Genomic DNA, 18,794 nt, shown 5'->3' with positions numbered 1-18,794 from the left:
CGGTGTGCCGGGTGTCCCGCTGTCCCGGGTGTCCCGCTGTCCCGGTGTGCCGGGTGTCCCGCTGTCCCGCTGTCCCGCTGTCCCGGTGTCCCTGGTGTCCCGCTGTCCCGCTGTCCCGGGTGTCCCGGGTGTCCCGCTGTCCCGCTGTCCCGCTGTCCCGGTGCGGGGCCAGCTCCGGGGCGGGCGCGGTGCCGAGGCCTCCCGCCGACGGGGGCGGGGCCTGGGCGGGGGCGTGGCAAGCAGAGAAGGGCGGGGTCCGAGGCGGCGGGGGCGGGGCTCGGCCGCGGGGCCGCCATTGGCCGCCGGCTGTTGCCAGCGGGGTCGCGTTGCTACGCCGGCGGGCTGCCCGCAGCCCATTGGGCGCTCGGGAGCTGCGTCAGCGCGGCGCGGGCGGGGATTGGCGGGCGGGCGCTGGGGGGCGGGGCCCGGCGGCCGCCGCAGCCGGCGCTGGGGCGGCGCGCGCCGCGCGGAGGGGCCGCGGGCGCCGGGAGCGCAGGTACCGGACGGGGGGAACGGCCGGGCCGGCCCCGCGCCCCGCTCTGCCCTCACCGGGCCGGGCGGCGCTCCGGCGCGGGGCTGCGGCGGCGGGAGCCGGGCCGAGGCGGGCGCGCCGGGGGCCCCGGAGCCCTGACAGCCCTGCCGGTATCCCCGCCGAGGTGTGTCCCCGTTGCGTGGCGCCGCGCTGCGGGTCTGGGGGGCGCTCCGCTGCCGCCGGCCCCGCTGCCCCCACGGGCCCCGTGCGAGACGCTGCCGTCGGTACGGGCTGCGCTGCGTTCGCTGTGCGGGGCCCCCGCGCCTGAGCCGCGGCCCTGCCTGGGCTGGGCTGGGCTGGGCTGAGCCGGGCCGGGCTGGGCCGGGCCGGGCCGGCACCGTCCCGCGGGAGCGCCGGGGCTGTCGCGTACAGACACACCAGGGACAGAAGTGCCGGGGCTTTGAGAAGCGGCGTTTGTTTGTTCATTAGATTCTTCTTCCCTGGGTATAAGCAGTTATTAGGAGAAGTTTCCTTTGCCTGTGGGCTCCCGTGCCTGTTTTTTTCACGTGTTTGGGAGCGTTCTGATGCCTGTTTGTGTCCCCCCAAGCCTTGTGTGCACGGACACGCTGCCTTGTAGAGCTTGGTGCAGAGATTTCCCAAGAGAATGAGCTCGGTGTCACAAAACAGCTGAAGAGGTTGCTGCAGTCCTGTGTTGGAGCAGCAGCTGCTTTCCTCCATGGTGTAAGCTTAGAGTTTGTGATGGACTTTTCATAAACTGGCAATCTTTAAGTCTCTCTATCTCATTTAAACTCAGGTTTCTTGAGCCAGCTGTCTGTGACAGAGGCCAGAACTGCTGGTTTGTGGGATTGATCCAAGGGACAAGCCTGTGGCTCGTGTACAGGAAGGTGATTGTGACATGGGAGGTGTTTTTGTTGCAGTCTCAAACACTTGTTATATGTTCTAGATCTGGTGGGGGGACCAAGATTACCAACCAAAAAGCCATGCAGTGGCCTCTGGAGTATGCAATTGCTTGCACTTAGTGCCCACAGAAATGGTGCCACCAAGGCGTGGGGTGACACACCTGCACTGCATGGTGCTGCGGAACCAGGGAGAGTTTAGGCTGTTGTCCTCTTGGAGGAAGCTGTGCAGAGCTCGAATTTTGCAGGCAGGCAGGTGGGGTGTTGCTCATGTTGGGGGTGATGATGGTGAACTGGAAATATCAGGGTTATCCTGCTTGTTTGTATTCAGTGCACTGTCGCTGCCCTGATGTGTGTGATGAAGATCTGTCAGTGGGGATGTGCTTCTCATCCCACCCTGTGCCCTTTATTTGCATATCCCTAAGGGACTGTTTCTGTCCCTCTCTTTAACTCTCCCTCTGTCTTTTCCTTCTGATGCAGTTTCGAGCACTTTCTTGACCTTTTTCCAGGTTCTTGTTGAGAATGCCTGTGATGTCACTGTGGTCAGCCGGCTGCATTGGCTGTGGTCTGTCCTCTTTGTCACCCTGCTCGTGGGGACATAAAACCCTGCTTGGCTGCCACTCACACGTGCACAGTATAATCCTCTGAACAGCTGGACGTTAGTCTTGGCTTTCCAAGGCTAAAGTATTGGAATACTTTTGTGCATCTCCAAAGGATTATGCAGGGGAGTGTTTGGAGGCTGGAAGTGCCCTAGTTTTTCAGGTGTATTTGAAGCTGTGATGGTGTGTCACCTTTCAGAAACAGAGGCTCGAAGGGAAGGGAGCTGGGACTGTAAGATCTCTCTGTCACATGCATGGTGACAGTGAATTTAATAATTCCAGTTGAGGACAGAAGGTCTAACTACCCCCAAGCACCTGCTGGGGAGTGTTGCAGGCAGCCTGCATCAGTAGGGAAGTCTTAGCTTTGCTGAGAGCAGGCTGGGTGGCACAGGGAATGGCCAAGTGTGAGCCTAATGTGTATTTCACAGACATTCTATACCAGCTGTGAAGCTGGGGGTGTCTGTGTGTGGTTAGCTGATCAGTACCACTGCCTAAGTGGAAACAGAAAATGGCATTGGAACTAATGTTCCTTGTTTTGGGTGTCTTTGACTGCTCTTTTTTGCTGTGGAGTGCACAGAGGCTGCAGGGTGAGGTCACCCTGTGCAGGACGCCAAGGGGACCATGCAGATGAGCAGAACTACAATGCACTGACTGTGAGCAGCTTCTGACAGAGTTCTTGCCTTCATGGATGCTGGGAGAGGGCCTTTCCTCTTCTAGGTGAATGATGCTGGCCCGCATCAAGCAACTGTAGGGCACGATGTTTCCCTGGGAGGAAGTACTGTTTTCTTGAAACAGCATGACCAAAATCAAGTCAAAATGCATCCATGGCAAGCTGAGGCTGGGTATGGGCTCTGAGCCTCTGCGAGTCTGAGGGACTGCTGCGAGTCCTCAGGATATAACTTTGCAGTAGTTCTGCAAGTAGAGGCACAAAGCAAAATAGGCATTTGGGGACTTTTTCACTATTATTTAAAATATCTTGGTTTTTCACACTAGGAACACAGAAGCTTTTCTTAGAAAATGAAGGGAGGAATCAGGCATCCTGAACTATAAACTCCAGGATGAGTTTATTTTTTCTCCACTTGACTTTGACTCAGCTTTGGGTATTTGGAGATTTCAGAGTTTCCGTTTCCAAACTGGTTTTTTTCCCCCTCCAGACTGAAGTTTGAGCTGGTGTGTCTCTTTTCCCTCCCAGTCTAATTTACTCTGATTAACTTATGCTTCTGCCTGCTCTTAACTCCAGCCTTTCCCTCAAGAGGGAAATGGTCTCAGTTACTGACTCTTGTCCCCTTGGAAGCACTCTGGGCACATCTCAGTCAGTGACACCTGGGCACACAGTATCTGTGATGTCCAGGACAAGCCACGTGGAAAACTAAGCCCGGGGCACTTTGCTGTGAAGGAAATGAGCACTAAAGCAGGGTGGGCAAGTGGTCTCCATGAAGTCCCTGTATGTTAGGTTTCTCTGGTGGTAAAATGACGCATTAATCTGTGCTGAGGCTTATCATGTTTCTGGCTTATCACGTTTGTGGCTTATCACATTTGTGGCTTATCACATTTGTGGCTTACCAGCACAGTTCATGTCATGCACATGAACAGCAGGATCTCCCCCTCTCCAGTCCTGGTCTTGTTCTCTCTCCAGCTCTGACTGTAGCAGGTGTTTCCCGGGAACTTTTGTCTTTGTGCTGTGTTTGTTGTAAATAGACCAGCTCAGCTGTAGCTGATTGCAGCAGCATTGCAGCTAAGCTGGGAGAGGGGGTTTCCCACTGCAGCTGGTTTGGGAGAGCTCTTGGCTGGTCATCTTGCTGGGTGAAAGCAGGGAAGTCACTACTGGGTGTCTTAGGGTCTTGTGCATCTTTCCTGGGAGTGGAATGTGCCTCTCCTGCTGTGCAGTTACAGCCTGTGAGAGCTCTAAGCACTGAAGGTAAAGTGCAGAATGACAAAATCCTGAAAGCAGGGACTGCTGGCATGTCCTGAGGCAGGGACTGAACCCCGTGCATCCTCCAGTGAAGGGAGCAGCCCAACAGGAGCTGCACTGACCTGCAGCTCTTCCTACCCATCAGCCTTGCAAATGCCTTTCCTGCCCCAGTCCTCTCTAGATCAGTGTTAGATCAGTCTAGATCAGTTAGATCAGTCTAGATCAGTTTGGAATCTGTCATTTGCCCCCATTTCAAGTAAATAGGCATCTGTAAGTTTTCTTCCAGGTTTTTCTTCCAGGTTTTATGTAGCAATTCTAACTAAACTTTCCAATTCCTGATAGAACTCGATGATTATGTGTGGTTAACCTCAAGGACAGATGTGCTGTAACTGTTGTTGCAATTTTAATCAGTTGTCATGAAATTAGTGATAGACTGATGGAAACATTCTCTTCCAGTTCCTAAAAAGAGGGAACAAGGGGCAAGGAGCAGGACTGGCTCAGGAAATATGAGTACAAACAAATCAAATGTACCTTCTAAAGCACTTTTCTGCAAAAAGGAGAATGCACCAAGCTTGTGTAGTCTTGGCTTGAACAGCAGTTCCTTTGTTAGAAGCTTTGAGAGCTTTAGTCCTGTTTCAGCTGAAAGCTTTTTGGGGTTAGATTTGAGAATGGTGGGAGGGGAAAGGTAAACTTCAATTCTGGACTGTTTCCAATTTATTTCCTCCTGCTTTTTCTTGTACTTCCCTGCAGACAAATCAGACAAGGCCTGTGTCCAGAAGAACTAGAAATGCAGCCTAAGCAAAACATTGCAAGCTGAAACTGAGAGAGTTTTGCAGCACAGATACTAGGTGTGAAGTTTCACTTGAGGATTGAGGAGGGAATGTGTAGCAGTAAGGAGTGGGCAGAAGGGAGACACTGATGCAGTTGGCTGGGATCAGTGGACCCTTCTCTCTGGCTGACCATGGGGATGCTCTCAGCTGGCGTCTGCTCTGGAGCTCGCTAGAGTGGGGTGGTGAGTCACAGGCTGCCTTTGGTGGCGCCTTTGCTGGAAAGCTCTTTGAAAGCTGAATGTTCTGAGGAGATTTGTGATACAGCTAGGTTGAAAAATATTAATAGTCAAGTTAAATTCCAGATCAAATGTCTCCTGGGAGCTGAGCGTGCTGCCTGGTTTCGTGCAGCGGTTGCGCACAGGCCGCGCCGCTCTGGGCAGTCGGGGTGAGCAGGGCTGCAGCGTGCTGTGCTGGTGGTTTGCTCCAGGTCATCTCCAAGCAGAGCGTTGTTATTTGTATAGCAGTGTAAATGGTGCTCTATAAACCAAGAAAGAAAACACTGAGGAGCATGCAAGTTCTTTCTGACCTGGGCTTCCCAATCCTGAAATAATGTGTTGCATCCTCCTGAGTCGTGCCCTTTGAGGGACTGAGCAGTTCCATGGTGCGTGGGTGCTGCAGTCTTGATTTGGTGCATGTGTTACCACTACACTGAAATTCTGTTTCCTGAGGTGTTACCCACAGCTGGAAAATCCATTTGTTCTGAACAAAGTGCAACTGCCTGGCAAGTGACTGTGCAGGACTGGGGAGCACTCGAGCTTTGGCCTTGCTGCAGAGGCTGCCTCTCTTTAAAGAGGAGCTCGCTGAAGCAATAGAGCTGGGAAGCAGATGTGTCTGCTGCTGGTGTTTTGTAAAGTACGGGAGTGCAGAGAGATGTGAGAGCCCACACAGCTCTGGTCCCTTCAGCAGGGCAGGGCTGTTGTGTCTGGTGGGCTGGCTGTTGTCCCCAGTGGTGGGTAGCACTCTGCAAGCATTGCTTTGTAGGCATGATAATCCTATTTTTTTCACCCTGGTTCATGGTTTCAGTTTCAAGTCTTACTAATGCATCTTTCTTTCCGTGGAGAAAGAGAGTGATGAAACGCAGAGGGAGGTGGGTGCAGAGTCTGTGTAGTTGCGTTATGTAGTGAGTTGTGCTGCTGTTCACCTCTGAAAGCTGATGTCTTTTGAATCCTCAGAGGAGTTGCAGGTGTTCCTCGAGCCCCAGCTGGTTTTCAGTTGTTCTCTTATGAAACTTGTTATTAAAATGGCTGAATTTTGATTGGAGATACCCTTTGCAAAGAATTTTCTTCTAATGTTGCAATTCGTTTTTCCAGATGTCGGTAATTAAAGTGCAGTAAACTTTCCTTTCATACGGCCTTGTGGCAGACAGCAAGTCGTGAAAGAACTCAGATAACTTTGTTCATTTTGGCATTCCAGCTGTAACATACAGCCTAATCTTTCCCAAGCACAGCAAGAAAAAAATCATCCTTTAGGCTGCTTCTTTTTATACTGATTTTTTTCTCAATGTCTAAGCTTGAATCTTTTGCTTCTTTTTGAATATTGAGTAACCTTATTAGGCAATGAAGAAAACTTGTTTGAGAAACAGTGGGTGAACAACATGATAGGTACCCTGAAATCCAGGGAGGCCTGCTGTATCACAGCTCTGCTGTGTCCACATGAGATCCATGCCTTTGGCTTGTTTGAAAGTTGGGGTTCTCACCTGCCGGGAGCCCCCTTGAGCCCCACAGGAGCTTCATCTTTGCCAGCCAATAGTTTTCCATTGCTTCAAGACATGGAGATGAAGTGAAACTACTGCAGATGTTGATCCAATATGCTGAAGTTTTGGAGAGGAGGGATGTGTGTGGATGTTGGCTTTGGGAAACAGCAGTTATTGATTACCAAGGCTTGCTGCAGTGTTTTCTTACCAATGGGGAGTAGAAGTCAGATCCTGGCAATGTGTCTCTTTGGAAAAAATGGAAGTGGAAGACTGTCTCTTCATCTGTCTCTGCAAAGCCATTTGCCATAATCTAAACAATCAAGACTTCAGAGAGCTTCTAGAATATGTCAAAAGAGTTTCTTGGTATAGAGAAGTTACGATCATTTGTCCCCAGCAGCAGCCAGTGAGTGAAGGCTTGAGTTACCCTTGACTGCTGCTGAGCTGTGTTTTTGGAATAGTGGAGAGGCAGCCCAGCCAAGTCTGGCTGTGGTCATGTACAAATGTGACAAAGGGGTCCAGAAAGGCTGTGTCCTCTTAAGTTTCTGACCTCCTCCTGGGTGTTACAGGGTTAAACTTGGCGCATGTGTTTTTAAACTCAACCCCAGGGATGAGGCAGGTGAGCCTCTGGAGACAGCCTGAAGCTTTTGCTGTTAAAGGTGTAGGAGGAGTTCCCTGGTGTGGAGCTTTATCAGAAAGTTCACAAGCTCCCAGAATGTTGTGCCTTGATTATTTTTTTCCCTTGCTTTTTGGGGTTTGTTTTAGCCCAGGGTCAGGGCTGTCCCCTGGCTCTGATCCACAGCATTGCTCCACTGGCATCCTCTGAAGAGCAAGTTGTGGCTGAAGTTTTTACAGCATCTCCTTTAGCTGCAACTGCCACCAAATGTTGCAGGCAGGGCAGGAAATAGAGCAGCTCCTGGAGAGTGAAATGCTTTTCTGTGTGTTACTTACCAAATTTTAAAATCTTTTAGAAGCTGTTGCATGGCATCAGATCTTATTTTGAATGTTGAGGTATATGCCATAAAATGCTATGTCACTTTACTCACTGGACAGGGCTCCTTGCACTCTGACTTTAGGGCTGTTGTAATCAGGTGACTTCTGAGCCCAGGACTGATGAGATTTCTTCCCAGGCCCTGAGTGATGGGAGAGTTGCTGATAGGTCAAGTGTGGGCAGATCCTGTGCTGGCTTTTTGGGTACTTTTAAGGTGTTACATAGCAGACCTGCAGGGTAACTTTGGGGAGTCAGTTGAGGTATAAAATAATGTATTTTTAATAAAGAACAAAATAATACTGTGGTTTCCAACCCTCAGCAGAGAGTATGTTTAAACAAACAAAACTGAAAACAAAGCCCTGCACAGTTCGGGACAGGTTCTTGGGGTTTTTTGTTGATTTTGTATTTTTTTTTCTTTAGTTTAATCCACTTAGGCAACCTTTCAACAGTAGCAGGGAGCACTTCAGGCCACTCATCACATCCCATCCACGTGTATCTCTGGTGGCAGTGTCTTAGGTGTGTGATCACTTGGGTGTGAGGGCCTAGAGGCCAGAGGTAGAAGAGGGGGTACTCTGCCAGTCACCCAGAGCACGGGGGCTGCAGGTGAGGCCGGTGCCTCAGGAGGCAGAGCTGGTGCTGCAGGATGTGCTGCACAGCTGGGATTGAACCTGGGCTGTGGGAAGATGTGTGTTAGCTGTGTGAGATAGTGTGTGGGAGCAGGTGCTTAGATGTGTGAAGGAAGCAATTCTTTGTACGGTGTCTCTCAAGGTGGAGAGAGATGTTCAGATGGTTGTAGGGCCCAGGATTTGGGAAATCCAGTTTTAGTGGTGAAAAGGAAAGCATTGATGTTTGGAAACACCCTTTAGCAACTGGAAACCTTCTGTTCACTGGTGACATTTGCAGGATTGTATGATTAGAAAACTCAGTGTCTGCGTGCCCAAAGTGGCTAAAAGGGCTTTGGAAAGCAGGCTGGGAAGCCTTGCACCCGGGGTCAAACTTCAGCTCCTGTGAGCAGCGGTCAGAGCTCTGATCTGCCATCAGTGAGTGGGTTACCTGCTAAAAATTGAAAAAAACTCCTTGTGTACAGATGGGTGGGTTATGTTGGCTACACAACTTGGTTATCTCAGGTGGCACCATGGGTGAGGTGCCAGGTCTCAGTTACAGTAATCAGGGAAATGGGTTGCTCAGTGAGAGGAGCAGACTGGGCTGCTGGCAGCATCAGTGTTGGGTTTTTTTCCTTGGTGGACATGTCCCAGGGAAGCCGGTCTGTTCAGGAGCTGGTGTGTATGCGCTGCACCCAAAGAAGGTGGAGCTGGTTCTAGCTCCAGTTTGCTCTGGATCCTGTCAAAGCAGCAGGATTGCTCCAAGGCTTTAGACTGGTTGGGATATTCATTAGTGGGCAGGCTGTGAGCAGCACGGCAGAGCCACGACCTGCACCTGACAGTCCCCATTACTGCCATCATTTGGCTGAAGCTTTTCCTATTGTCTTTCTCATCTTGTGCTTTTCACTTTGTGGCTTTGATCCAGGTGTTCATCTGGCCTGCTGTGGTTTCCCTGTCTAGGAGAAATAACTGTTTTGTTCATCTTCAAAGTCCAGATATGGAGAGCAGAGCTGGGGGACCCTTTAGCTCCTTGACTCGTGCTTACTTCTGCTGGGCACATCTCCTGGATGGAGAGCACTGGTCCAACCTGATCTCTGCAGTCTTTTGAGGAAGTTCTGCCTGCCTCATTGCCCTTTAGATGACATAAACTGGGTTACAAATCTCATTGCAATGCATGAGGACTGGCAAGGGGGGGTATCTTGCAGGCGTGTTTCACTTAAGCCGTGGAGCGGGATCCTGCACCAGCGCCCCGTCTCTGCCTTGGAGCGGTGACAGAGCACAAGCTGCTCTTCGAGGAACTGCCTTGTTTTGCTGCACATGTTTGAGTTTTGGAATTCTAGTGCAGAACGTGCTCTTCTGAGCCAACTTTCCATAAACAGGGTTTGGTTTTTTCAATTTGAGTAATAGCTACAAACTCAGCCCTTTATGTTCTGGATCTACTCAGAAGCTAAGGATGCAAAGTCTTGTTGAGAGGAGGCTTCTGGTTTATTTGCTTATGTCTAACTGTGGCAGCAGAGGGGATGTTGATAATAAACCTAGTGTCTCCAAGACTTTTTTTAAAAATGTGGACAAGAAGTGGGCTCAGGAATCACAGGTGCTTAGAAAAAAAATCAGTGTGTGGTTCAAACCAGCTGTTTGGATCTTGTTTCTCATCCTGGGATTTTGATGTTTCTGCTGCAAATGGAGCTGGGGAAGGGGCTAGAGCACAAATCTGATGATGAGTGGCTGAGGGAGCTGGGTGTTCAGAAAAGGAGGTACAGGGGGAACCTTCTTGCTCACTAAAACTCCCTGAAAGGAGAGTTCAGCCAGGTGGGAGTCAGTCACTTCTCCCAGGTAACGAGTGACAGGATGAGAGGAAACAACCTCAAGTTGTACTGGGGAGGTTTAGGCTGAAAAAATTCCTTCATGGAAAGGGTGGTCAGGCACTGGCACAGCTGGGCACTGGCACAGCTGGTCAGGCACTGGCACTGGCTCCAGGGCAGTGGTGGAGTCCCCATCCCTGCAGGGATTTAAAAGCTGGGTGGATGTGGCACTTGGGGACATGGATTAGTGGTGGGCTTGGCAGTGCTGGGGCAACAATTGGAATAGATGATCTCAAAGGCCCTTTCCAACCTGAACAATTCTGTGAACACTGGGTTTGGGCTGGATGAGCTGTTGACAATTGTGAGAGAAGGCTGTGTGTTGATGAGCTGATCCTTCAGGGATCAGGAAAGGGACTGACTTGGCTGTACACCATGGTTCATGTTCCACTGGGTATGGAACTGGGACCCGAGTGCACTGCAGATGTTATCTTTGGATTTCAGTTACTTCTTTACTAACCATGAAAACCTTGCTGCTTTTCCTTCGTATTTGCTGAGTGGCATGAGTCAGATATTAAAGCAATGACTTCAGGTTCCACCCTGGGCTGGAGCCCAACAAGGAAGCGCCAAAGAACTTGTACCAGAAACCCGCGCGTTGCCTGAAGGGCGGCAGGGTGGCCATTCCCTGCCAGGGCAAGGCCATGGGGCTGCCCGTGTCTGTCAGATGGGGAGCACAAAGAGCCTCAGTATAAATACTCCCAGGACACAGTCAGTGAGGGCAGTTTTATTCCAGTACACAGAATGGACCTTTTTCCTCTGGACTTTAAAATAGACAACATTTTGGCCGAACAAATGGAGCTGACCTTTTTGTTAAAAGCATGTTATCTTCTCGTGCTTGTTTCAGTAAGAGGTTGTTAAAATGGAAAGAACTCCTTAACTTGCAGAACAGCTGACTTAAGTAATTCCAATAGCATTTATCATTTCACGTTTTGCTCCTTGGAGTTGGAGAGTTTGTAATCTTTTTTTTGAAAAGGAGAAATAAGAACAGTAGCTCTAACTCTGTGTGTTCTTTGCACAGGTGGAGAGAGAGGCTGAGTCTATGAAGTTAATTTTTAAGTTGATGAAAAGATTCACGTTTGTTTTGAAGATGACTGACCTGCCCACAAGCTCAAGTTCATTCCTGCTCAGATGCAAAGGAAGGATTACAGATAGTTATCCAGAGCAGCTTTAATAAAGAGATCAGAAAGTCTTCTATTAGAAACTGGAAACTATTCTGTAAAGTGAGGGAATGCTACCAAAGTTGGCATCTGGTGCTGAGGCACCAGTGAAGAGCTCTCTCCCTCTTGAACGCATGTACATGAAGGAAACTGTCTTGACAGATGAAGCCCTTGGTTGTGTGAGTTGCCTAATTTCCAAGACATGGAAAAGCACTTGTGCTTACCCAAATCAGTGTTTTCAGGGCTTCAAGGATCATGTTCTTGTACTGGCTCTTTGGTCCTCTGTAGTGTGGCCAAGCCTCCAACCAGGAAGGAACCCTTATTTTCTTTAGTTGTTTTAGTTAGATTTTGGCTTAGTTGAATCTGACAGAACTGCAGTTGCATGGGAATGTTTGACTCCTGTTGTGCACAGAGATCTCAAAACAAAAAAGCCTTTCCTTGGACGGGATGGTGAAGATTTGTTTGCCTGCTCCTACCTCCAGGAGGCAAAGATTGCAGATTCACCCCATTCCCCTGAAATTTAGCAAACCTAATTATTTTCATGTATCTTCTTTGGGGTTGTGGTTATTTTATCTCCCTTTATTCCTCTCCTTTTTTCCTTTTCATTGCTTTCATTTGAACTTCTTTTATGGATTTTTTTCATCTTGAAATCCAATCGCCAGGATGAGGTAGCATTCCATCTCTGATCCCAGCAGTGCTGGCGCACAGGGATTACTGTGCGTGCCTTACATAAGGCAGCCCTGTTTACAGACACAGGGATTTTGGTTTTACCAGCAGTATGATGTTGTTGGATTGTGTTCAGCGTGACTCACTGTAACCCCAGCTCTTTTTTTCTGCTGCCTCTGGGGGACCAGGTTAAAGGCGATTGGCAAAACCAGGATTTTTTGGAATCTGCAGAGCATACCTGATTTGGGGGATGAGATATCCCCTGCCAGGGAAGAACTTGGCTGTTTCTGGCAGCTTGGGCAAGCTGCTGCTTTCCCTCAAAGGCATAGAGCTCTGCTGTCCACACGTGGCTCATCAGAGCCAGCTCCTGGTTGGCTGTGTTGGGCTTTTCTCTGCATCTTCTCTCCAGTTCTTGCATTTGCTGTTTGTTCCGTGTGTTCTCTTTGCTGGGTAAATGTTGGAAATGTGCTGGTGTGCTTTGCTGTTTGCACATGGCTCTTGTAAAAGTCATGATTGGTCCAAACAGTTAAAAGAGAAAGGAGGCAGGCTGGCCTGCTGCCCTTCCCAGGGAGGATTTTTGGTGCTTTTGGGAGGTTCATATCCACACATTCACTGTTGGGGCATACTACAGGGGATATAGAAATGGAAGCATGCACATTTCGTTAAAGAAATAAAGAGAAAGAAGATCAAAGATGGGGTGGGGGAGCCCTTTGGGCTTGGACAGTCTTTCAAGTGCTCAGAAAGCTCCTGAAGGCAGCTGAGAAGGGCCTTCTGAACCCAGCCAAATAAACAGGTTTAGGTGCCCTGTTCAGGTGAAACTTTGCTGTGTTGATGGAGAGTATAGGTTTTCGGGATGGCTCTAGCCAGAACAGCACAGGCCCACGGGGCTTCTTGTTTGGTTCCCCATCTCTGTGTCGGCACATTCAGTTTGAAAGGCTTCATGAGGTTAAAGGGTGGTTACCAGGAATTCTCTCTGGGAAAGGCAAATTTGCAATTCTGATGGTAAGTTATGTAAGTAGAACACTTGGAGCCTTAATTTTATGGTAAGGCAGCCTCACAAAGCCTATTAAAGGGGACAGAAGACTCACAAAACGCGTGTCTGTTGGGGCCCTGGGGTGCTGCTGGCGTGAGCAGGGCTGAAGGAGGGTGAGGGGTTGGGCACTCCCGGGTTCCGAGTTCTGACTGTGCTGCTGTTCTGCAGGTCTCCCGGGTGCCAGGCCCGGGACAGAGGGGCCCGGAGCTGCCATGACGACAGGCGACTGCTGCCACCTCCCCGGCTCCCTCTGCGACTGCCCGGGAAGTGCTGCCCTCTCCAAGTCGGTGGAGGACTCGGACATCGGCCGCCCGCAGTACATCACACAGGTCACCGCCAAGGATGGGCGGCTCCTCTCCACCGTGATCAAGGCGCTGGGCGCCCAGAGGTGAGGCTGCTGCAGGAACAGGGCTCAGAGCTGCAGCTGGGCTCTTCCCCTTTTTGGGTGGCTCAGGGGTACGGGGAGACGACAAAGTCTTGTTGAGTGAAGGAGTTTTCCAGGGTGCTAATACTGAGTGGGAATCCTCGTGAGCCAGCTGCTTGCCCGGCCTGTGTCCTCCGCGGGGCTCCCGCTGTCCCGTGTGCTGGTGGCCTGGAGCTGGCGTGCTCATGGAAGCCCCAGACCTGCGGCCGCTCAGGATGAGGTGCCACAGGTGTCTGTCCCTGCACGCTGCTGTCACGGCCTCGGGGGCAGCAGCAAAGCTGGGGCCGTGCTGTTCATGGAGACGTTTGAAGGGCTGGAAGGGGAGCACAGCCCCTGTTCTGGGAACGTCCATGGAGTACAGGCATGGTGTTGATCTTCCGCTACAGGGAGGGGAGCGTGTTTGTGTTGCAGGAACTACAGCATCCAGCTATTGCTAGAGGGGACACGTGGCAGCTTCACTGGCTCAGGCTCCTCCTGATGTGACTTCTTGTCATGTATTTTGAACAGCTTCCAGAGAAGAGGACGTTTGGCAGCATTGTTCAGTCCAGCTACCGAGAGCATTTGTGTCACATTTTGTGTTCAGAAATCCTGTCTGAACAGCTGTTAATTTTTTTCAATGAATTTGGTCAAACATTTATGGGATGTGAAAGCAGTGGTTGCAGACATGGGGAAGGAATGCAGGGAACCTGGATGAGAATAGAGGCAAACATAATTGCTGCATCCAGCAAACCTGGAGCAGGCCAATAAAAATGTGAAAGGAACTGGGCTTGCTCTCTAGCAATAGATAGGCTGGGTGAGAAGTTGTTTAACCCTTAAGAACTTGTGGGGGTGTAATAATCATGTGGGAAAACTGCCTGGAAACACATTAAAAAACCCCAACAGGATTCTTTATGACATGGACACCAGTTTGTTTCTTTTGGTGGTGGGTTTCCTTGTCACCAGCACTTAGCACAAAAGCCAGGAGCAGCGTGACTGCACTGGAATGTTGAATTACTGATATGGTGTCTACAGCCTGCTGGAAAACTGTGTCTGAGTGTGTGTCATGTGGGAGTGTGACCGGGCCCCCACCCAGGGCAGGGGGGGAAGGAAGGAAGGAAAATGAAGTCTGATAAGAATTTTTTTTTTTCACACACTGTCAGCAAATTTTTTCATTTTGGATTTTTTGTTGGTAGCCAAGGTTATAGTAATGTGCTGGAAATATGAAACTTCCCAACAGGAAGAGAACGAATGAAATATCTTGCAGATGCTTTTCTTAGGAAATGACAAATGCATGAGAGCACTGGAGGCTCTAGGGGATTGTCTGTCCATGTCACTAGGGCTCTGTGTGCAGGCTGTACTTTTGCTGTACTGGTACAGCATTTTATGGCAATAAGTGTTACAGAATCATCAAATAATTCAAATTGGAAGGGAATTCCATAGGATGTCTGGTCCAGCCTCCTTTTAGAGCAGGCCTGCTGAGCTTTGTCTGATGTAGTTTCCAGGATCTCTGAGGATGACGTTTCCACCACCTCCCCAGACTCCTGTTGCACCTTTTGCAGGGATTGTCTTGGCTGAGGAAGTCCCCTAAATAAAAGGCATGTAAAAAGGAGGCGAGAACACAGGACAGTGATGTTTGGCAGAGAGAAGGGGATGGTGTACATTGGGTGTAATTTGCTTCACAGCCTTAAATATAAATAAAAGTCCAATTGGGATGAAACCAGCTAAATGTTGAATTGAAAGTGGTAGAGATCTCCTGTGGCACACAGAGAGGAATCTTGCTTCTCCTTTAGCAAGCTGACATGCACTTCCTTGCTGGCTCTTGTCTTTCCTTCCTGTCCCACCAACCTTTTTCCCCAATGTGCTCCTTTTCCTTGAACTGTTCTTCCATGTCTCACTCTTGCTTTCTGTGCAAACTAATGGAAGTGGTCCTGCTGCTTTTGAAGATTACTAAGTGCTTGCTCTGACTGTTGTGTTGCAATCCCACAAATTTCTGCAGTCAGGTGGGGTTTTTTGAAGTCAGAATACCAGTGGAGTGGGAGCTAATGGTACAGGTTCTGTGTGGCTTTTGTTCTCTTAGCAATACGTAGAAAAAAGTGGTATCTGGTATCACTCACCTGGATTTCAAGAGGACATACAGTAGGGTCTTTGAAATAAAGATGTTCCTTTCTCTCCCTCTTGCACCCTTAAATCTGGGCAGCTTTGGATGGAAGAGGAAAATGGTGTGAAGGAAACGGCTGGCGGGAAGGTGGAAAGAGAGATGCTAGTGAGGGCCTGGTGTCCATGGTCCAGGGAAGACAATCCTGTCCTAGGCCTCTGCTGTCCAGCATTTTGTTCCTAAATGATCTCAGTGATCAATGAATGCTGAAGAGATGTACTGAACTGCTGAGAACAGCAAACTTTGGTGTCTAGAGCCATTTGGCCTTCCCCAGGAGCCCAAAACATCCTCATCATGGGGCTGGCATATGTGGCACAGGGCTGCTAACAAACCTGTGCCTTGGGATGCCAGCTGGGATGCCCCATCCCTGTAAGTGTTCCAGGCCAGGGTGGCTGTGGCTTTGAGCAAGCTGGTGTAGTGAAAGGTGTAGCACTAATTGTTCACAGTCAGTGGTGCCAGCTGAAGGTGTCAGGAATATCTTGGGAACAGATGGATGGTTTGAGTGGGATGAGCAGCACAGGCCTCCTGTGGGGAAGGTTGCAAGTGTCTCTGAAAGTGTTTGTTACTTGCTTTGGTGGGTACCTGTGGTTCTGTGAGGTTCTGTGTGATTCTGTAGTTGAGACTCGTGGCCAAGGAGGTGTTGTTGCTGAAGCACCAAAGCATTTCTGCAGCCACTGAGAGGCCAAATGTTGCAGAGCAGTTGTTGCTCTGGGGAGGGTGTGCCCATGGGATTACTGTGCAGTGATAGGCAGAGGGTTTGTATGCTGGAGACCTTGGTCTGGGTGCCTGTGAAATATGTTGTGTTCTTGGAGAGGTGAGCTTCCTGGGTCAGTGCAGTTACATCTTGAGATAGTGCTGTTCCTTGTGCAGTTCCTGCTCAGCCCAGGCTGCAGAGCTGAGGTGAGCTGAGAGTGGGTAGGTGATCTGGTAAATGTGGCTCTGATTGCCAACCTCTTGAGTGGCTGCAGGTGGCTGGGGCATGCAGTGACTGTTGTGGGTCATTTGGCTTCACTTTGGGTTTTGCATGCTTCAGGCTTGGTGTTGGGTCCAGTATCAGCCCCTGCCCAGTGTGAGCAGAGCTGAAGACTCTGGGACTGCAGTCACTTCTGGGGCCAGCTGAGTTGGCCTGGCAGATGTGTCATCTTCTCTTGTTACAGGTCTTCCAGATTTTAAATGATCTAAAACGTCCTGAGCACCTCCATGGTCCCCTCAGACTGGTTTCTTGCTGCAGCAGGCTCCTGGCATGCTGTGCCACACACTGCCTGCTGTTCATGTGCCTTTCTGGGGCCTGGTGGGACCAGACCCTGTGGCTGTGTTGTTCTGCCTGCTCTGACTGTGATTTCATTCTGTTTGTCTCTTGTTCTGCATCTTTAGTGATGGTCCCATCTGTCGAATCTGTCATGAAGGTGGAAATGGGGAGGGACTGCTTTCCCCATGTGACTGCACAGGAACACTGGGCACCGTGCACAAGAGCTGCCTGGAAAAATGGTTATCCTCCTCCAACACAAGTTACTGTGAGCTCTGCCACACAGAATTTGTTGTAGAGAGAAGACCAAGACCCTTGACAGAGGTACCATTTTCTTCCTGCTTCATTTTTATTTCCATATCATTTGAGAGAAAATGATTGCCCTACTGTTCTTGTAGATCTTGCTTGTCTCCTCCTCCTCACAGTACCTTTATATTACTTTGTACTCATGAAGAAGAATCTATTTGGAGAGATCAAGTCTCTTATCAGATCAAGTGATGTATTTGCAAAGACACAGTAGTAGTGTTTGGGGCAGCTCCACGTGTGACCTGCCCATGTGCCACCTGCCAGCAGCAAGCACTGTGCTTGTGGCTGTGCTTTAATGCCTGGGCATCAAAATGCAGATGTCACAACATGACTGACTGAAATATGAAGTTCCCATAAATACTCTTTTTTGCTGCTGGTTTTAATCGTATCTCACAGTGTTGCATTAGTGCAGCTCTCTTGTATGTGCCTTCCTTGTCATGCTCTGTTCTGAAGAGTGAGATGTGCTGATTGCTGATACTGTTTGTAAAAGACCTGTCTTCCCATGACTAATATTGATGTGTGCTTCAAAGCCTTTGGGCCGTGCTCCTTCCTGCTGCTCTGTGCTCCTCCCAGTTGAAGGAGAAAACAGGACAGGGCTCAGCTGGTCCTTATGTTCCTCTCTGTACTGACCGTAGGGGAATCAGGCTGTCAGCCCCCCAGAGTTGGAACATACAAACCAGGCTCTGGCTGGTGGGTTGGGTTTTTTTGTTTTGGGAACAAAGGCAGCATGGACCAGGCCATTGTCTGACCTCAGAGTTCAAGTGTACATCCCCGAAACAGGAATATGTGAGGTACAATACAAAAGACTTAAGGATTTTAAAAGATGGTTTAATATGTCTGCAATTGTGTGAGCTCTCCCCGTGTCAGTGTGCTGCTGGCTTGGCTTGGGGATTCCTTCAACACACTGTGCAACTGCAGAGAAGCATCAGTCTGCAGGTGGGCATTTACACTTAATTTTGGGAGCCCCACGTTCCTGCAGCCATCATCAGTGGGAGGATTGGGAGGTCTGGGAGCTGATTCTTAGCGACAGGCTCCTGTCACCTGCTGGCTGTCGGAGGTTTGTCACTGCCTGCCAACAGAGTGTGTGTGGAGGCAGGGTTGTTCCGGATTTGTAGTGTTGACTGCTCTTGTCCACTCTCTCCTTCCCCTTGCCCCATCAGTTAGGTCAAAACTGAGTCACAACTGGAATTCTAAGTTGCGTTTCACATCTCTGTTTCCATTCTCATCAATTCCAGAAGTTGCTTCTTTTTTATTCCCACCTCCCTCCAGAAACAATATTTGTCCCCTCCTCCTTTCCACAGTCCCCAGCTCTATTTCTCACACTCCCATCTCCTCCCAGTGAACCTTGGAGTGGAAAAGACTCCACCACTGGGGAAGCATTCAAGTTTCAGTTTGCAAAATGGATGTTAAGTTTTAATGACTGTTTAACTTACAACTGACTGTCATGGACTTGACAGCCCCAGACAGGGGGAGGCTTTAGCCTACAGTGCTAACCCAAACCATGTATTTAGCCCAGCGGTGAGCATTACCTCAGTGGTTAATGCTGTTGCAGTCTTACTGCTTCTCTCCTAGCTGCTACAACATATAAAATGGAGCTTTGGCCAGTATCTCTCAAATGGTTGTTTCAGAGGTTGCAAAACACTGCTTTAAAACATTTAGGAAGGGCTGTATCTTGGCTTTGAGGACACAGTGCAGGCAAGCCAGGGACAGTGAGTTTGCTAGGGCTTATGTGGGCCAAGTTCTGAGTGCAATTCAGATGTTTTAGCTTAAGAGCTGGTAGAGTATTCCTGTCCAGAAACAAACACGTGGGAGTGCATTTAGCCATCTTTCACAATGCTGTGGCACCTCGTAACAAGTATAGGCTTGGAAAACTTCACACCCAAATAAAAGCTCAAAGGCCAGTGTGTAATGGAGGAGTTTCTCCTGTGACACCAACTCTCTGCCTCCATCTGGCAT

The 18,794-nt window shown here is 49.7% G+C and overlaps 1 protein-coding gene across 5 annotated transcripts in view; it reads left to right on the top strand.

Annotated features, from left to right (window-relative positions):
* The first annotated feature begins 437 nt into the window (after positions 1-437).
* MARCHF2 (membrane associated ring-CH-type finger 2) overlaps positions 438-18,794 on the top strand; it is a 34,167-nt gene continuing 15,810 nt past the window's right edge. The window contains exons 1-3 of one of the 5 annotated variants that reach the window (XM_068997376.1): positions 438-496; positions 12,897-13,116; positions 16,661-16,856. In XM_068997376.1, coding sequence (XP_068853477.1) covers positions 12,941-13,116; positions 16,661-16,856 — 372 coding nt within the window. In that variant the 5' untranslated portion in view covers positions 438-496; positions 12,897-12,940. Of the gene's footprint in view, positions 497-578; positions 657-1,202; positions 1,214-3,048; positions 3,640-3,885; positions 3,907-12,896; positions 13,117-16,660; positions 16,857-18,794 lie in introns of those variants that run through there. The other 4 variants (XM_068997377.1, XM_068997379.1, XM_068997378.1 and 1 more) reach the window with 4 other exon arrangements.

This window comes from Aphelocoma coerulescens, chromosome 28 (genome assembly GCF_041296385.1).
Source record: "Aphelocoma coerulescens isolate FSJ_1873_10779 chromosome 28, UR_Acoe_1.0, whole genome shotgun sequence".
Lineage (NCBI taxonomy): Eukaryota > Metazoa > Chordata > Aves > Passeriformes > Corvidae > Aphelocoma > Aphelocoma coerulescens.
The sequence above is the reverse complement of the archived record's forward strand: the minus strand, read 5'-3'. Positions and strand labels throughout refer to the sequence as shown.